Source organism: Ictalurus punctatus, chromosome 13, assembly GCF_001660625.3.
Source record: "Ictalurus punctatus breed USDA103 chromosome 13, Coco_2.0, whole genome shotgun sequence".
Lineage (NCBI taxonomy): Eukaryota > Metazoa > Chordata > Actinopteri > Siluriformes > Ictaluridae > Ictalurus > Ictalurus punctatus.
Genome location: NC_030428.2, coordinates 4,318,161 through 4,334,802, shown reverse-complemented (window position 1 = coordinate 4,334,802; position 16,642 = coordinate 4,318,161). Strand labels below are relative to the sequence as shown.

The following is a 16,642-nucleotide window of genomic DNA, read 5'->3' as shown; positions in this document are numbered from 1 at the left end:
TAGGACCGACCTGGAAGTTCTAGCTCCCTTTGAGGGCTTTGAAAGCCCTGGAAGGGATTTTTTCCTCAGTGCCAGTTCTATTTTGAGAGCCTAGTTAACCACAAGCCCAAGGAGAGACAGTGGGTAGAATTCTTTTTACCCCGGTTGGTTGATCCGGCTCGCCAGTGGGCGGAGCTCCTGATCGCCACATGCAACATCAGCCTGGGAAGCTCATCTGCATCATGAGGGTGATCTATGGAAAGGCAGACTTCACATTTAATTTAGAAAATTTTGGGGGGAGGGCCAGCTTGACGGACGAACCTGCGAGGCCGTTAACCACCTACTATGAGGTGAGTTCCTCTCCAGAGCTCCTGCCGGAGGTCAACATGGTGACCTCATCTTCACAGCTCCAGCCTGAAACCCACAATGTGGTCTCCCCCGCCGAGCTCCAGCCGGAGGTCAATGTGACGACCTCATCTCCAGAGCTCCAGCCTAAGACCCACAAGGTGGTGTCCCCTGCCGAGCTCCAGCCGGAGGTCAACGTGGCAACCTCCCATGCCAAGTTCCTGTCCGAGGGTGACGACACTGCCTCTCATGCCATGTTCCTCTCAGAGGCTGACAAGAAGGCCTCCCAAGCCATGTTCTTACCAAGCTCTCCAAGCTCTGCTCATGCCCGTGGATGACAACATAGCCAACCAGGCTCTGCTCAGGCCTGAGGCCGACAGGAAGGCCAACCAAGCTCTGCTCATGCCTGAGGCTGATGGGACGGCCAACCAAGCTCTGCTCATGGTTGAGGCCAACACCACAGCCAACCAAGCTCTGCTCATGCCCGTGGCCGACGGGAATGCCCACCAAGTCAAGCTCCTCTCTGAAGCTGACGACACTGCTTCCCAAGCCTGGACTGCCAGAGGGGAGTAGGTTTTTTTTTGTCAAGAGCCCATAGCGTGACAGCTTGCACTTCCGGGTTGTCAGTGAGACTGTTTACTTTTTGACACGTGTGTTTTGTTTTGGTTTCTATACTGTCTCTGCCTTGTATGTTATTGGATGTCTCCCTCATGTGTCATCATTTATCATTAATTGCCAGACCCATACTAAGCTGTTCATCCTTGTTTCTAGTCCATGGTTTTTGATCATGTTTATGTCCACGTGTTTCTCATTCTTGTTTTTGTCTAGTATAACTTGTTTGCCGACTGCCTGACCTTTGCCTGTTTAACACCACTTATTTTGCCTTTCGATTTGGATTTGTCTGCCTCTCTCTCTTCAATAAAGCTCTTAACTGTACTTAAATCCGGCTCTAAAACCATTACATGACAATGATGCAATAACTGTTTTCAAAACATGACATTCATTTCATGGGGATCTACAGTGGTGCTTGAAAGTTTGTGAACCCTTATGAATGTTCTATATGTCTGCACAAATATGGCCTAAAACATAATCAGATTTTCACTCAAAAGTACAAAAGCAGACAAAGAGAACTCAGTCAAACAATTGAGAAAAAATATTATACTTTGTCATTTATTTAGTAAGGAAAATTATTCAAAATTACATATCTGTGAGTGGCAAAAGTATGTGAAACTCTGGGATTAGCAGTTTAATTTGAAGGTAAAATTAGAGTCAAGTGTTTTTAATAAATGGGATGACAGGTGAGTGAGCACCCGATTGTATTTAAAGAACAGGGATGTATCAAAGTCTTATTTTCACAACACAGGACCGATCAACATTTAACAGAAACATTTAGTTGCTTTTATTGCTGCACAAGGGTCACACCAGGTACTAAAAACAAAGTTTCACATACTTTTGCTACTCACAGATATGGAATATTGGATCATTTTTCTCAATAAATAAATGGCCAAGTATTATATTTTTGTCTCATTTGTTTATTGGGCTTTTTATTTATTTATCTACTTTTAGGACTTGGGTGAAAATCTACACGGTTCACACACTGTCAAGTCCGAGATTGTAGATGAGCTCTTTCTCCTTCCATGTTCTTACTTAGTTGCCCCATGACAACATCTGGTGATGCACATGGAGATGTCATTAAAGTTATATCCAGCACTGTTGAAGTATCTTGCGACTGTAAATAATGAAAAAATAATTCTTCATTCTGATGTTATGTATGTGCATGGGAAACCACTGGCCAGTCATCTCTTGGTGTCTCCAGTGTATAGCTCATTACATCTTTTTACAGGTGTGGCATTCCCAAGTGGAGGGAAACGTTTATCCTAAATTTAGTAAATCCAACTACGCCACCCTGGGGGAGAACCAGGGAAATACTCCCAAATAAAAGCACTCAAGTTTCACCAAGGAACATGAGAGTGAGAATGAAAATAAAAATTATATTTTATTATGACACTTAAGCATCATTAAAACTTAACCTACAAAACAATAGAACCATGAACCAAACCAATTCAGGTGAAGCAAAACAGGATCGGCGTCACATGTAGCGTCTTCGGCTAGGGATTTGTCTTAGAAAAGATTTAGATCTCTCAACTCCCCACTCTCACCTTAACACAGAGATCGGAGTGTCAACCTAAATCTACCAAGTCCCAATGTGGAAAAAGGAGAGGTGTACTTAACATTGGGTTGAACAAACACCAGACATGAAGTTGTATGATTACTCATAGGTACCGCGGCTCGACATACATATACATATCATTCAACCACCGGATAAATGTTGCTATCACTGAACGCGAACTCCACCGTCAACTCACCACAATGCACGCGCCACCAGCACGGCTCTAAGATTATAAATAAACAAATTAGCCTTGAGATATTCACCTCATTACACCGTGAGCAAAACCTGAACGGGAATGGGAACTGGAAATGACAGGGGAGCGAGGAACTGCAAATCACTAAGACACCTATATGCCTACCAAAATAAGGGTCCTTAAATAGTCAGGTAGCTCCCACCTTATTGGTCTGCCGAAGCCTTACCCCGAGCAAAGCCAATAGGATAGTTAAATCAATTACATTGCTACACAGGAAACAAACACACACGAAAAACTCTGGTGATGCATAAGGAGTTAAGGGTAATACATTTTTTTTCTAATTTTCAAATTTTTAATAAATTTACATGTGAACTATCTAGAACAGTTGCTTGCAGGAGTGTCACAGATATTAGGGTGATCATTTAATTCACTTCTGACAAACATGATGTCAGGTAATGAGAGCTGAGACTGATGCAAATGCAGGTAAGGCTTAAATAAAAGTTTGCAACAAATCCAAAATGCAAGGCAGAGGCAAAAACATGAAACAGGCACAGGTCAAGCGATCAACAAACAAGATATCAGAGGTAGGGCAAACACAAAAAAGAAGTCAATGTCAGAACTAGTAGAAAACAGGCCAAGAATTTAATCTCTCTCTCTGTCTTTGTCAGCATCAGCCAGAGGAGGATGTCCTCCAGGAGTTTTTAATAAAATTTTGTTTATTTTATTTTTATATCACAGAGTGGTGTCAACTTTGGTATCGAGTATCGTGTACTTTTGGTGGTATCGGTACAGACTACTAGATTTTTGGTATCGTGACATCTGTTGTGGATAAAATGACATGAAATAAACACGAGGGAGTCCTAGTATGAGTAATATGTAATTTTATTGAAAATTCACAGGACTAGTGGGTGTATAATCCTGAGGAGAGCGGTAGGGGGAAGAAAATGGGGTGCGTCCTGGGGACATGGGATAGCCAGCAGGGGTGAAATAAGGAGAATACTGAGAGTACGGCGGACTGACAGGTGAGAAGAGGGACGAATGGTCAGACCCCAGATCAGAGAAGGCGGTGTCGTCCTTGGACTGGGAGCTGGAGGGAGGGTCAGGCAGAGGGTCTGTCTGTGTAGAGGCGTCAATACACACATTCACGGGGCAGATTCTGTATCTGGGGTGGACCCCGCATTTTTATTTCCAGGGGGAGTGCTGCGAAGAATGTCAAGTAGCACCATGATGTCAGCAGTGAGATGCACAAGCTGATAGTGAGTGTTTAGATCCAAGTCCACCCCCTCCAGTAAAGGGAAGAATAAAAAAAGACGAGCACCTAGATACACAGAAGCAGAAGCGGTATTAGGCAGATATTGATGAATTGGATTCACATTTTAAGATTAACACACTATGGTTTATAAGTCACAGAGAAAGAGAAACGCACACACATAGCTAACACACACACTCTTACACAGTCAAGGACGGGCGTGCAGACATAACATAAACACACACAGATAACATTATAACTTTATAAGAATAATAAAAAGGAGTAGTAGGACATGTAGGATATTAGAAGGATAATATAATCATATTTTATTGCTTATATTGATATATAAACAGTATAACCATATAGAAAATAGAGATATAGAGCAAATATGAAAGGAAATTATAAACCAGAAATACATAAAAATATAAAAGAAACTTACCTATAATTCAGATGGTGAAGATTCTTGTCTCACGAGGAAGGGTCAGGCGTGGTGTAAATGAGGGCCTTAATTTTAAGAGAGAACAATGAGGAGCCATTTATAAGGGTAGCTGAATGAGTCAAGTTGCCCCCACTCCACCACCCCCCCCCTCCCCATGTGAGACCAAGGTCTCTCAAAATTGTTTTCTCTTTCTCCCACTTTCAGTTCTACTGGTAAATTTGATAAGCCTCTTTCAAAACATCATGGTAATGTAGATGAGCTCTTTTTTTAACCCTATTGGTATTGATAGTATAGTCTTTCTAAAATATATTGGTTATTTACTGTGTAAATACAGTATAAATACTGGAGCTTGAGCTCCAGGTGTCAGCTCTCATCGGTGTGGATCTCGTGTGTGTGGTGGAACGGAACCAATAAATCTGGAACCTTGCTTCTTCTCACTCACGGCTGGTGACTTACTTTTCTATCTCCAACTGGGTTTGCAGATTTGAATTTTTAAGTGTCTTCAGGTAATAGGCTAAATTTGAGCCAGCACATCCCTACTGAGAAGGTAACAGTAGTATGGGTCCAAGAATTTAATTCTGATTCCAGTATAAGCAAAATGTTAACAGGTTAATTTTTCAGATTCATTTTCAGGAATTAAGCTCATGCAACTCGAGTGTGAAGGGGTGGCGGAGCATAAATGAGTCCTCAAATATGAAGCCCCCCACAAAGAGGCCCCATTTAAGGGGGTTGCTGAGATGTTGCTGCACATTATTTTAAGATGAAAGTTCCTGATTATTTAAATGATCAACCCTCACGGGCCCTCTCAGTATGTAGGGCCCCAGGCAATTGCCTACCTTGCCTGCCCTTTAGATACGTCTCTGGGTGTGCCTGATCAGAAGTTCGGTGATTGAGAAAGAGGCAGTGTGCATGTGTGTGTGTGTGTTCTGGGAAGTGTAGTCCATATCTGTAGGCCGTGAAGCATGTTGGGAGATCTATGATGTTCTTGTGGTGAATCCATAGTTGTAAAAAGTCATTACACATTTCCTTGTGAAGATTTGAACACCAAATAGGAATGAGAGTCTGTTGTTTTGTAATGGATTGTGGTGTAAGTAGACAACTGACTTGTTTTATCACTAGACGGAGGCAGAGAGCACAGTCTTAATCATAATCAGTGGCCATCAGCCCCACCTGTCTTCAGTCAACCTTGCCATACTTGCACTCCTCTTCAAAAGTATTGGAATTCTTTTGTTTTTGATACACACTGAAGACATTTGCGTTTGAGTTCAAAAGATGAAAATGAGACAATAGATCAAAATTGAAGCTTTAATTTCCTGATATATACATCTAGATGTGTTAAACAACTTAGAACATTTTTGAGGTGACCAAAAATATTGGAACAGATAGTCTTCAAGGAAATCAAAGTAAATAACCTCTATTTGGATGCATATCCCTTACTTGCAATAAATAATCAAGCGGCGATCCACTGACATCACCAAATTGTTGCAATCTTCTTTTGTGATGCTTTTCAAGACTTTTACCACAGCTTCGTCCAGTTGTTGTTTGTTTTGAGGGCTTTCCCCCTTTAGTCTCCTCTTCAGGAGGTGAAATGCATGCTCAAATGCACAAATCCCAAAGGCCATGCTCCAAAATAAAGTGGAAAGATTACCTAGAAGAGTGGAGGTTATTATAACAGCAAAGGGGAACTAAATCTATAATGGGATATTCAACAAGCACATATGGGTTTGATGGTATTGTTCATATTTTTTTCATCTTCACACCCACACACAATCAATGTGATGCAGACAAATTATGACTACACACTACCAAACTCCAGAAATAATAGCCTGTCCAGGTTTATACTGGCACATTTATAACACACATTTTCTGTCAACAGAACTTGTTCTTCAAGCAACCAACAATCACAGTGTAGCAAAGGATTCAAGCACTGGACATGGTTCTATAGACAGGAAGTGATGTGTATAAATAATCAGTGCACCCTCTAGTGGGCATGCGCAACAGCGTCTCCAACCAACTTTGCCAAATTCACCCCTACTTTTAATGGTCACTATCCCAGTGAACACAGAGAGTCCCATGAGTAGAACGCCTAAAGGATATCCTAGAAACTAAACCCATTCCTGACTGATCAAGTGACTGAGCTATATGAAGATCTAGAGAAGTTTCTAAATTCAACTCTTGCTCTCGTGCAGTCACCTGGGGTTGAGACGCTAAAGATGAACCTATACTCATAAGAGAGTAATCATTTTGTACCCCTGTTGGACTAGACTGAAGAACTGAGGGCTGAGAACTAGAATCAACGTGGACTTGACCCTCAGAGTTCCTTACACCTGTTCTCGTGTGGACTATGGCCACTTGTGAATAATCTCCAATTCTAGGTCCTTCTGGCTCTACTCACTCCTGGGGCTGGAAAGGGCCAGTAGACCTGACCCATTGGTGTACCTGGCATATTGTTGCCAGGTAAGAACCGGCTAAAGTTCTGATCAATGGACAGTTTTAATGGGGCCATCTTCTCCATGTGGTCTGATCTTATAGAGCGTTCCCACTTCATCAATGTAGAAAATGATTCTTACAATACACTAAAGTGTCAGGGGGTAGTATTGCTACTGAGTCAGGGCAATTGGTCCTACGGTGAATGACCACAGTCTCCAAGTGCCTTCAGCAACTGGTATAAATGGAGAACAAATACTTTTGGTGTTGGGCCACCCAATCTGAATGGCCACCATATCCTTCCCCTTCTTCACTACCATCAAGCAAACTATCCACTGGTAGCTTAGGTTTTTGGCCAAACATCAACTCATATGGGTAGTGTTAAGTCGACTGGTGCATCAAAAAGGAGCTGTGGAAGCAATTGTTACCAGGCTACTAATTTCAGCTGCAAATCCACTGGCCACCCCAATAGCACCATTGTGCCCATTATCTGTATTCAAGGTCGCAGTTGAAAGAATTGACATGGACCTAATCAGGCCATTAGAGAGATGCACACAAGGGTATTGATTTGTGTTATTTTTGGTCTTATTTCATGTAACACTATGTACAGAACCAGTGCCTCCATGCATGCTAAACACTCACTGTTGCATAGGCACTTTTCCAAATCATCTCCTTGGTTGACCAAGACACTGTGTTCATGACACAGCAAAGGTTGGCAGGTTGCAAGGGAAATTTTCCACTGTATTTTCACATCTACTCTTTGGCAGAAGCCTCATGAATGTGAAACAGTGTGAAGCGCTTTGGAACCAGTAAGGTTAAAATACAGCAGATATTTCATTACGTGTGTTGATTTCTCCTGTGTATGACCTTCTGCCTGTTCTTGACTTTGTATCTGCTCTGTCCCTTTAAGTTTAATGATTCAGCTCCCAAACTGCTGGAAATGTGGGACGGGTTCTAACTCTTCACCAAAACTGCTTTATCCTGGAGAAGAGGTTTGAGGTGAGACTCCTGTCATACGCCAGTCCTGGTGAGTTTATTATCCTTAATGCTGAAAGACAGAAGAGCATCAGTGTAAACAAACAACATCAGCATAAACACCAACACACACACACACACACACACACACACACACACACACACACATTATTCAGTATGATACAGTAGAGTAGAGTAAAGAGACAGTAAGTCGGTAACTCACTATAATGTCTCCAGTTTACAGTGTGGATCCTTCAGTAGATCAGAGAGCAGCTTCACTCCTGATTCTCCTGGATTATTACCGTTCAGATCCAGTTCTCTCAGGTGTGATGACAAGTTTGACCTCAGAGCTGAAGCCAGAGAAGCACAACCTTAATCTGTAATACTGCAGTTATACATCCTGAAAGAAAAAAACCTTCTCACACTTAACACACTCAGTTTTAGCTCTGAAAACATCAACTACACAAAATCTTTATATACAGAACATTTACTCTCCATCTCACACACACAACAATGACAATATATCACATCACTACAATTACAATCACCACAGATGGAAACTGGATGTAGCTGTGTTTATTAAAATTCTGCTCTCTGTGTGTGTGTGTGTGTGTGTGTGTGTGTGTGTGTGTGTGTGTGTGTGTGTGTGTGTGTGTGTGTGTGTGTGTGTGTGTGTGTGTGTGTGTGTGTGTGTGTGTGTGTGTGTACCTCAGTGTCTCCAGTGTACAGTGTGGATTCTCCAGTCCAGCAGAGAGCAGCTTTACTCCTGAATCCTGCACGTCATTGTAACCAAGGTTCAGTTCTCTCAGTCTGGAGGATTTTGAGCTGAGAACTGAGGACAGAACTCTACAGCTTTCCTCTGTCAGATTACACCTCCACAGCCTGGAAGAGAATGATGAAGTGTTAGATTTATTTATCTGATTGTGAAATGAGGTGTTTCCATGAGGTGGGAAATAAAGTGTTTACCTGAATACAAGGTTCTAATGTCAGGATAAAAATATAAAATGAACAGCCTGTGTATAAACAATAAACTAGTATTGGCATGTTATTAAAGTAAATGTGTGTGTAATGTACACTGATCTACACGCTGTAGAAATAAATGTACTTTGTACTGATGTGAGAAGTGATGTAGATATTTCAGCATTAACACAAAGCTGAGTCTCACAGAGACGCTAAAACTGTTGGAGTTCATTGTTCTTTGGAGCTTAATCTAACTTTCACACACATACAAATCACATAACACACACACACACTTTAATGTTTTACTCATATAAAACACTGGACCTCATTTATCACACTGGATACGAATTAATTTCTTCATAAACAGTGTGTAGGAGCATTTACACAAGAACTTTTTAATGTGCAAATTAAAATGTAATGTTATGGAACATTTACAGGATGTTGAGAGAAAAGGTTGATGAGGTGTTGGATCGGAGTTAAATGGGCATGGCCACTCAGCACAAGAGCTAGCTCTTTATGCATGTGCATAGGTGCTTTATCTGCTCTTTATTCTGACCCTCAACCCAGTGTTTCTCCACCAACACCTCACTGTCCTCTACTTTCACATTCATCAGGCACTTATGGAGGAGTTCTGGACTGAGCTGGAGCTTGGGGAAATAGCATCAACACTGGATGAGTGCGCTCATTCTTCTTCCTGTATTCATCTCTCTGTAATAAAACTACTTCATCTGAGAGGACGAGTCTACTGGTGTTTGTCTAAATTTCCACGACAGTAAAATGAGAAAGCAAGTGGCAGATGTGGTAAGAGTGACACAGCGTGCATTCTGATTGGTCTCTCTTTGTGCTAACTAATCTATCACTTTTCTCGTTAGGCGGGCTTTACAGTCGACCTCTCTCTCTCTCCATGAGGTGGGGAGGTGGGAGGTAGCCGATGAAGTCACCTCCTTGAAATGAGTTTTGGCATGGTTACGTTGACATCTGGGGAACTAACTGTTGTCAAAGCCAAGAAACCTGGAACTGTGGAGAGTCTGTAATCAAAAAGGGAAAGCGACAGAGCCCCTGCTAAAACGAGAATAAATATGGACATTCCTTTTTTTTAGAGGTGGCGAAAACTCAGAGATCTGAAGGGATTGAAGACTGAGATGCTTTTTTCCTGTTAAACAGGTCAGACATTTCAGTAGCTCAATAGGTAGCTAGCTAACTTGATTCAGCTGATTGTTTGTTTTGCTATGGTCAGTGTGGTAAACTGCACTTATTTTCTGCTAGCTATGAGAGAGAGCAACTCTCCGCTACTTCAAGAAAACCGTATCCACCTCCACCTCCGCTGTCGAGTATCGGAGCTAATATACAACACACGAATACCTCAGTGTTGCCAAGTCTCACGAGACAAATAAGCAACTGCAGCTTCAAAAACAGGCCCAATATTATTATATCCTGTTACAGGCTCAATGTAAACAGACTCAATTAATGAGACTACAACAACATATTAAACTGAAACCACTCGCAGTTTAAAATTAGGGCTGCAACTAACGATTATTTTCACAATCGATTTGTTGGCCGATTATTTATTTATTTATTTATTTATTATTATTTTATTGTTCATTAATTTGTTTGTTTATTTATTCATTTATTTGTTTGTTTTTTGATTAATCATAAGGGGTGAACATTCAGTGCCATTTTTTTATATATTTTTTTTTAATAAAATCGCCACTTTGATATAAACTTAAAACTAAAACTTTACACTACTGTTTGTCCAAATATATAAAACTGAACAGAACCCAATACATACAGACTCACAAACCAGTATATATATTATTCTTTTAATTAAATAAAATTTTGATTTTAATTGTAAAATTAAATTAAGTTAAGCTTTTATTTATTATGAACTTTAAATATGAATAAAATAAAGTAACATATATAGAAATGATTGTTAAATATAATAGCCTATAATTGTTGTGGAGTGAGAGGGTTCCTTGTGGATTGGTTGAAATATGCTAGGGGTCCAAAGCTCACAAAAGGTTGAGATCCACTGGTCTAGTGTATGAATTTTAGAAAGGTAAAATCATCTCAAATGGAACACAGTTTTTGACTAACCTGAAAGTTTATTATTATTATTATTATTATTATTATTATTATTATTATTATTATTATTATTATTATTATTATTATTACTGTTGTCTGTTGTTGGGGTGTGTGTGTGTGTGTGTGTGTGTGTGTGTGTGTGTGTGTGTGTGTGTGTGTACCTCAGTATCTCCAGTGTACAGTGTGGGTTCTCCAGTCCAGAAGAGAGCAGCTTCACTCCTGAATCCTGCAGGTTATTGTTACACAGGTCCAGTTCTCTCAGTCTGGAGGAGTTTGAGCTGAGAACTGAGGACAGAACTTTACAGCTTTCTTCTGTTAGATTACACCAACATAGACTGGAAGAGAAATGATGAAATATCAGAACTCTGAACAAACAAACACGTATTATAATAAACAAATGCTTTATTATATTAAAGCATTTGTTCAAACAAAAAACCCTTCTGTTTTCATTCCTTTAAGTATCGTTGTAACTGATAATAATAAATAAATAAATAAAATATAAATAAATAAATATTATTATTATTATTATTATTATTATTAATAATAATAATAATAATAATAATAATAATAATAATAATAATAATAATAATAATGATAATAATAATAATAATAATAAATTATTATCAGTAACAATGGTCCTTAAAGGACTGAAAACAGGTGTTTTTTTGTTTGAACAAATGCTTTATTATAATTGAAACTTGAAACCATTTTTTAATGAAAGTACGTGTTAAAAGGTCTCCAACTAAAAAATAAGTAAAATAAATAAGAAATCTCCAGTTTGAACAAAAAGGAGCAGGACGTGCTGTGGCTTTGTTTGGAAATATTTCATTGGTGAAACAGAACAGAAACAGACAATAAAATGTAAGACAGGTAATATTAACTTATTCTTTCTGTTAGCATAGCATAAATAAAAATAACATCAGATGTGTGAGCTTTAAAATGTCTCAAATAAATTAATATGTACTGTAGCTGCACAACCAGACTGCTCCTTTACCTTTAACTCACACACACACACACACACACACATACACACACACACACACACACACACACACACATACACACATACACACACACACACACACACACACACACACACACACACACACACACACACACAATGTCACATGTTGTATTCATATTGTTCCCATGGTGACAGTGTTATGTATTTCTTGTTCTCATTTGTGAAGTTCTGTTCAATGTCTCTTTCAAGTAAAAGGAGAAAACAAAAAGTGCCTTTCACTGGTGTTTAGTTCACAAAATGATCAAAAAGCAGTCATGAATACATGCAGTTATTTTGTATACATCATTTTCATCAGTTTTGGAGAAAAGGTAATAAATGGTGATATAAGGTTTTGTCCATATGGCCCAGATCTCAGTGCAGACGTAACGTGTTAGTGTAAAAAGTGAAACAATCTTCTGTAACAGTACCAGAGGTTTGTTTAAAGATGATTAGAGTAACTATTAACAAGCATTAATCCAAACAGTGCAGTTCAGTGTTACATTAAAATAACAAACCATGCAGTAATTCATTTATAAATAAAAATACTCACTCAGCTTTTCTGGACACTTTGACCACTGGCAGCAGCTTCAGAAGACATTCCTCTGATCGGTCAAATTTCCTCAAATCAAACTCATCCAGCTCCTGATCTGAGTTCAGTAACACAAACACCAGAGCTGACCACTGAGCAGGAGAGAGTCTGGTTCCACTGAGACGATTGTAACCTCCTCTGTTCAGGTAAGTCTGTACTTCCTGCTCTAGAGAATGATCATTCAGTTCATTCAGACAGTGGAACAGATTGATGGATTTCTCTGGAGATGGATTCTCCCTGATCTTCTCCTTGATGTACTCGACTGTTTCCTGTTTGCTGTGAGAGCTGCTTCCTGTCTGGGGCATTAAGCCTCATAAGAGAGCCTGATTGGACTCCAGTGAGAGACCCAGAAGGAAGCGGAGGAACAGGTCCAGGTGTCCATTCTCACTCTGTAAGGCCTTGTCCACTGCACTCCTGAGGAAATCAGACATGTCTGACTTTCTGAAAAGATCAGACAGATCAGTGGTTTGTTGTTCTGTTACATTTCTGCTGATGAAGCAGAGAAATGTGTATAAAGCAGCCAGAAACTCCTGAACACTCAGATGTACAAAGCTGAACACCTTCCCCAGGTGAAGCCCAAACTCCTCTCTGAAGATTTGGGTACACACTCCTGAGTACACTGCCACTTCTCCAACATCAATGCCACACTCTCTCAGGTCTTCCTCATAGAAGATCAGGTTTCCTTTCTCCAGCTGTTGGAAAGCCAGTTTCCCCAGTGCCAGGATACTCTCTCTGGTCTGCTGAGGATCAGGGTCACATTTCTGATGGTACTTTTGGTCCTTGTGTTTGATCTGAAAGATCAGGAAGTGTGTGAACATTTGAGTCAGAGTCTTGGGGACCTCTCCACTCTCTGCTTCACCCAACATTCTCTCTAGAACAGTGGCTGAGATCCAGCAGAAGACTGGGATGTGGCACATGATGTAGAGGCTTCTTGAAGACTTCATGCGTGTGATGATTTTATTGGCCAGGCTCTGATCACTGATCCTCTTCCTGAAGTACTCCTCTTTCTGAGGATCACTGAAGCCTCGTACCTCTGTTACCTGGCCTACACACTCAGGAGGGATCTGATTGGCTGCTCCTGGTCTAGAGGTTATCCAGAGGAGAGCAGAGGGAAGCAGATTCCCCTTGATGAGGTTTGTCAGCAGCACATCCACCGAGGCTGACTCTGTCACATCACACAATCTCTCATTCTTCTGGAAATTTAGAGGAAGTCGACACTCATCCAGACCATCAAAGATCAACACCACTGTGTAGGAGTCTAGTAATTCTAGTTCTCTCATTTCTGGGAAAAAGTGATGAAGAAGCTCCATCAGACTGAGATTTCTCTGCTTCATCAGATTCAGCTCTCGAAAGGGAAGTGGAAACATGAAGGTGACGTCCTGATTTGCTTTTCCTTCAGCCCAGTCCAGAATGAACTTCTGCACAGAGACCGTTTTTCCAATTCCAGCAACTCCTTTAGTCAGCACTCTTCTGATGGATTTGTCTTTAAAGAGCTCATTACATTTGATGGGTTTCTCCTGTGTTGCTGGTCTCCTGGACGCTGTCTCAATCTGTCTCACCTCATGTTCATTATTGACATCTCCACTCCAACCCTCTGTGATGTAGAGCTCTGTATAGATCTCATTCAGAAGTGCTGAGCTTCCATGCTCTGATATTCCTTCATTAATTCTTTTAAACTTCTCTCTCAGGCTGGATTTCAGCTCTGTCTGATACACAGAGACCACAGACTCTAATAAACAAAGTAATAACATGTTTTAATGCAAAATCACTGAGCACAATATAAAATGTGAAATTCTTTCAAATGCTGCTGTTCATTCCTGATTCATGGACTAAATATTATTGAAGGAACAGGACCACTTTACAGAGTAATCACAAACTGGACCACAAACAGAATAGAAAAGCACCAGATGTACATGATACTAAGCTCAACCTTCAAACTAAAGGAGTTCATACCTAAAACTATTTCCTCTCTCTAAAGTGAACCTGATGGAATAAAGCCATGACTCAGAGCTCTCACTGTTGTGCAGTGTGTTAGCGAGATCTGTGTGGTTCATGTTCTTCAGGACGTGCAGTGTGATCTTCAGCGGTCCTTCTTTGACACAGTGCAGATCCTCCTCATCCTCCACCTCCCTCTCAGTGCATGCTGGGTAATCTGGACTCAGGAGCTTCCTAAAGCTCTTCAGCTCATTCTTTATCAGAGTGATGACTTTGTGTTCCAGCTCCTGGTTAGAAACACACAGGAACACATCTAAATATTATAATGTTACACACTGAGAGATGCTTTTATTTGATGAAAAGAAAAAAGGTCTCTTTCTATTACCGCAGTTACAACTGAAATTCTGTCTGATTACCCATAATGCTGCTGCACATCGATAAACCTGTGAACTGCCATTATCTTAAATAAAAAACCTGCAACCTACTCACACACAAGTTACACACATTAAAAAGACACACACACCTTGAATATGGAGTCCAGCTGATTTCTGCTGATGTTTGATTTCGTCTTTTGTGGTCTGTGAACAAATAAAACACATGATGTAATATAGACTATATGTATTCATAGCTGCACAACACACTAATATATACAGAGACAGATATTTAACACTATCTTTTTAACACAATACACTGATTTCAGGGTTTCCTCACTGACACTAACATGTTTATGAATAAAATAGTGATCTAGTCATTAATGTCCCAGGTGTAAATGTTGTAGAACAGAAATATCAGCAATAATTAATAGTCTGCCGTCTCAGCATTGTTACACAATGTGTTCATCATTAAACACCAATAATTCCATCTTTTTAATTTAGCTACAGTCTGCACACTTATTCAAACAGGAGACACACCTCGTACCTCTGGAATTACACTGATGTCAGGAGTCCCAATCAGAGATAACTGACTCAGCTGGGTCTTAAAGCCTGTAGAATTCACTGACTCAAAGCTACACTGCTCTTCTCCTCCACATTACACAGTCCTTTTCACTCTTCTCTAAGTGAATGATTTCTTTAAACTGTTCTTAGATCAGATCAGTGATATATTCACTCTATTAAACCTTAAATCAAAGTTTATTTTCTCTGTTAACTAGTGAGCGTTTAGAGATACAGATCTACATACAGATCAGATTCAGTGTGTTTATAAATTATAGCTTTAGATTTAGATACTCACTGTGTTTTTACCCCTGAAATGGTTTATTTTCCCCTCGACACAAAATGTAGCTGCTGACTTTCACCTTCACCTTCTTCCGGTTCTGGCAGAGGGGGTGGGTTTGTACATTTGTCACAGTACATTAAGGGGGGGGACCACCAAAATTAATCTTTGACCTACACCTGTTAAGATAATGACGGCTGGTGATAATCTTTGACCTGGCTCAGGAGTGTTAGAGAGGGATATGCATGTATGTATGTGTGTGTGTGTGTGTGTGTGTGTGTGTGTGTGTGTGTGTGTGTGTTTGTGTGTGTGTGTGTGTGTGTGTGTGTGTGTGTGTGTGTGTGTGTGTGTGTGAGTGTGTGAGTGAGTGAGTATGAACAATATTTAATGGTGGATTTTTAGTGATTCTGCAGTAAAACATTAAACAATAAAAAAATATAACAGCGTATTTTCACGTTACAAAACGTAAATACTACTAATAAAGTGTTTTAGTTTACTGATTTTCATTCACTCAGCTCAAGCAGGTCAGTCCTGCTGAAATCTATATTACTACTTTTCTCTTTCCATGCCAACATGCTCTTTGCCTGACAAAGCCATTCACAAAACATATTTGACAGTTGACGCCTAATTCTAAAATCACCAGATACCCAATGTACAACAGTTTTGTCTTGCTGCCATCACAAAATAAAAATGTTTAAACCTTAAGTAATGTAGTCACGGAGGGTATGTACATTTGTCATACTACATTAAGGGTGGGGACCACCGATATTAATCTTTGATCTATACCTGTTAAGATAATGATGGTTGGTGATGATCTTTGACCTGGCTCAGGAGTGTTAGACAGGGATATGCGTGTGTGTGTGTGTGTGTGTGTGTGTGTGTGTGTGTGTGTGTGTGTGTGTGTGTGTGTGTGTGTGTGTGTGTGTGTGAGAGAGAGAGAGAGAGAGAGAGAGAGAGAGAGAGAGAGAGAGAGAGAGAGAGAGAGAAAACACAGGGTCTCAGGAAACTCATAGTCAGAAATAATCACAATGCTTTTGTCTAAAACGTCATTCAGAGACCTATTACCACAACTTAATTAAATTTG

At 40.1% G+C, this 16,642-nt stretch overlaps 1 protein-coding gene and 3 long non-coding RNA genes across 4 annotated transcripts; all 4 read right to left on the bottom strand.

The window, feature by feature from the left end:
- Nucleotides 1-3,551: 3,551 nt before the first annotated feature.
- On the bottom strand, nt 3,552-4,514 carry LOC128634506 (uncharacterized). Its single transcript, XR_008397699.1, has 2 exons — nt 4,376-4,514; nt 3,552-4,005 (listed from the first exon to the last, which is right to left on the bottom strand). It is a non-coding gene; the product is annotated as an uncharacterized LOC128634506 (long non-coding RNA).
- A 4-nt stretch (nt 4,515-4,518) lies between these two features.
- On the bottom strand, nt 4,519-8,620 carry LOC128634504 (uncharacterized). The gene is made up of 3 exons (XR_008397694.1): nt 8,486-8,620; nt 8,001-8,177; nt 4,519-7,850 (listed from the first exon to the last, which is right to left on the bottom strand). It is a non-coding gene; the product is annotated as an uncharacterized LOC128634504 (long non-coding RNA).
- A 2,366-nt stretch (nt 8,621-10,986) lies between these two features.
- Nucleotides 10,987-14,135, bottom strand: LOC108273692 (protein NLRC3-like). The gene is made up of 2 exons (XM_047159591.2): nt 12,373-14,135; nt 10,987-11,154 (listed from the first exon to the last, which is right to left on the bottom strand). Exon 1 carries the CDS (start codon nt 13,776-13,778, stop codon nt 12,723-12,725), a length of 1,056 nt encoding a protein of 351 aa, XP_047015547.2. The 5' UTR covers nt 13,779-14,135; the 3' UTR covers nt 10,987-11,154; nt 12,373-12,722.
- Nucleotides 14,136-14,382: 247 nt separating this feature from the next.
- Nucleotides 14,383-15,697, bottom strand: LOC128634505 (uncharacterized). The gene is made up of 3 exons (XR_008397698.1): nt 15,577-15,697; nt 14,870-14,924; nt 14,383-14,633 (listed from the first exon to the last, which is right to left on the bottom strand). It is a non-coding gene; the product is annotated as an uncharacterized LOC128634505 (long non-coding RNA).
- Between the last annotated feature and the right edge of the window lie 945 nt (nt 15,698-16,642).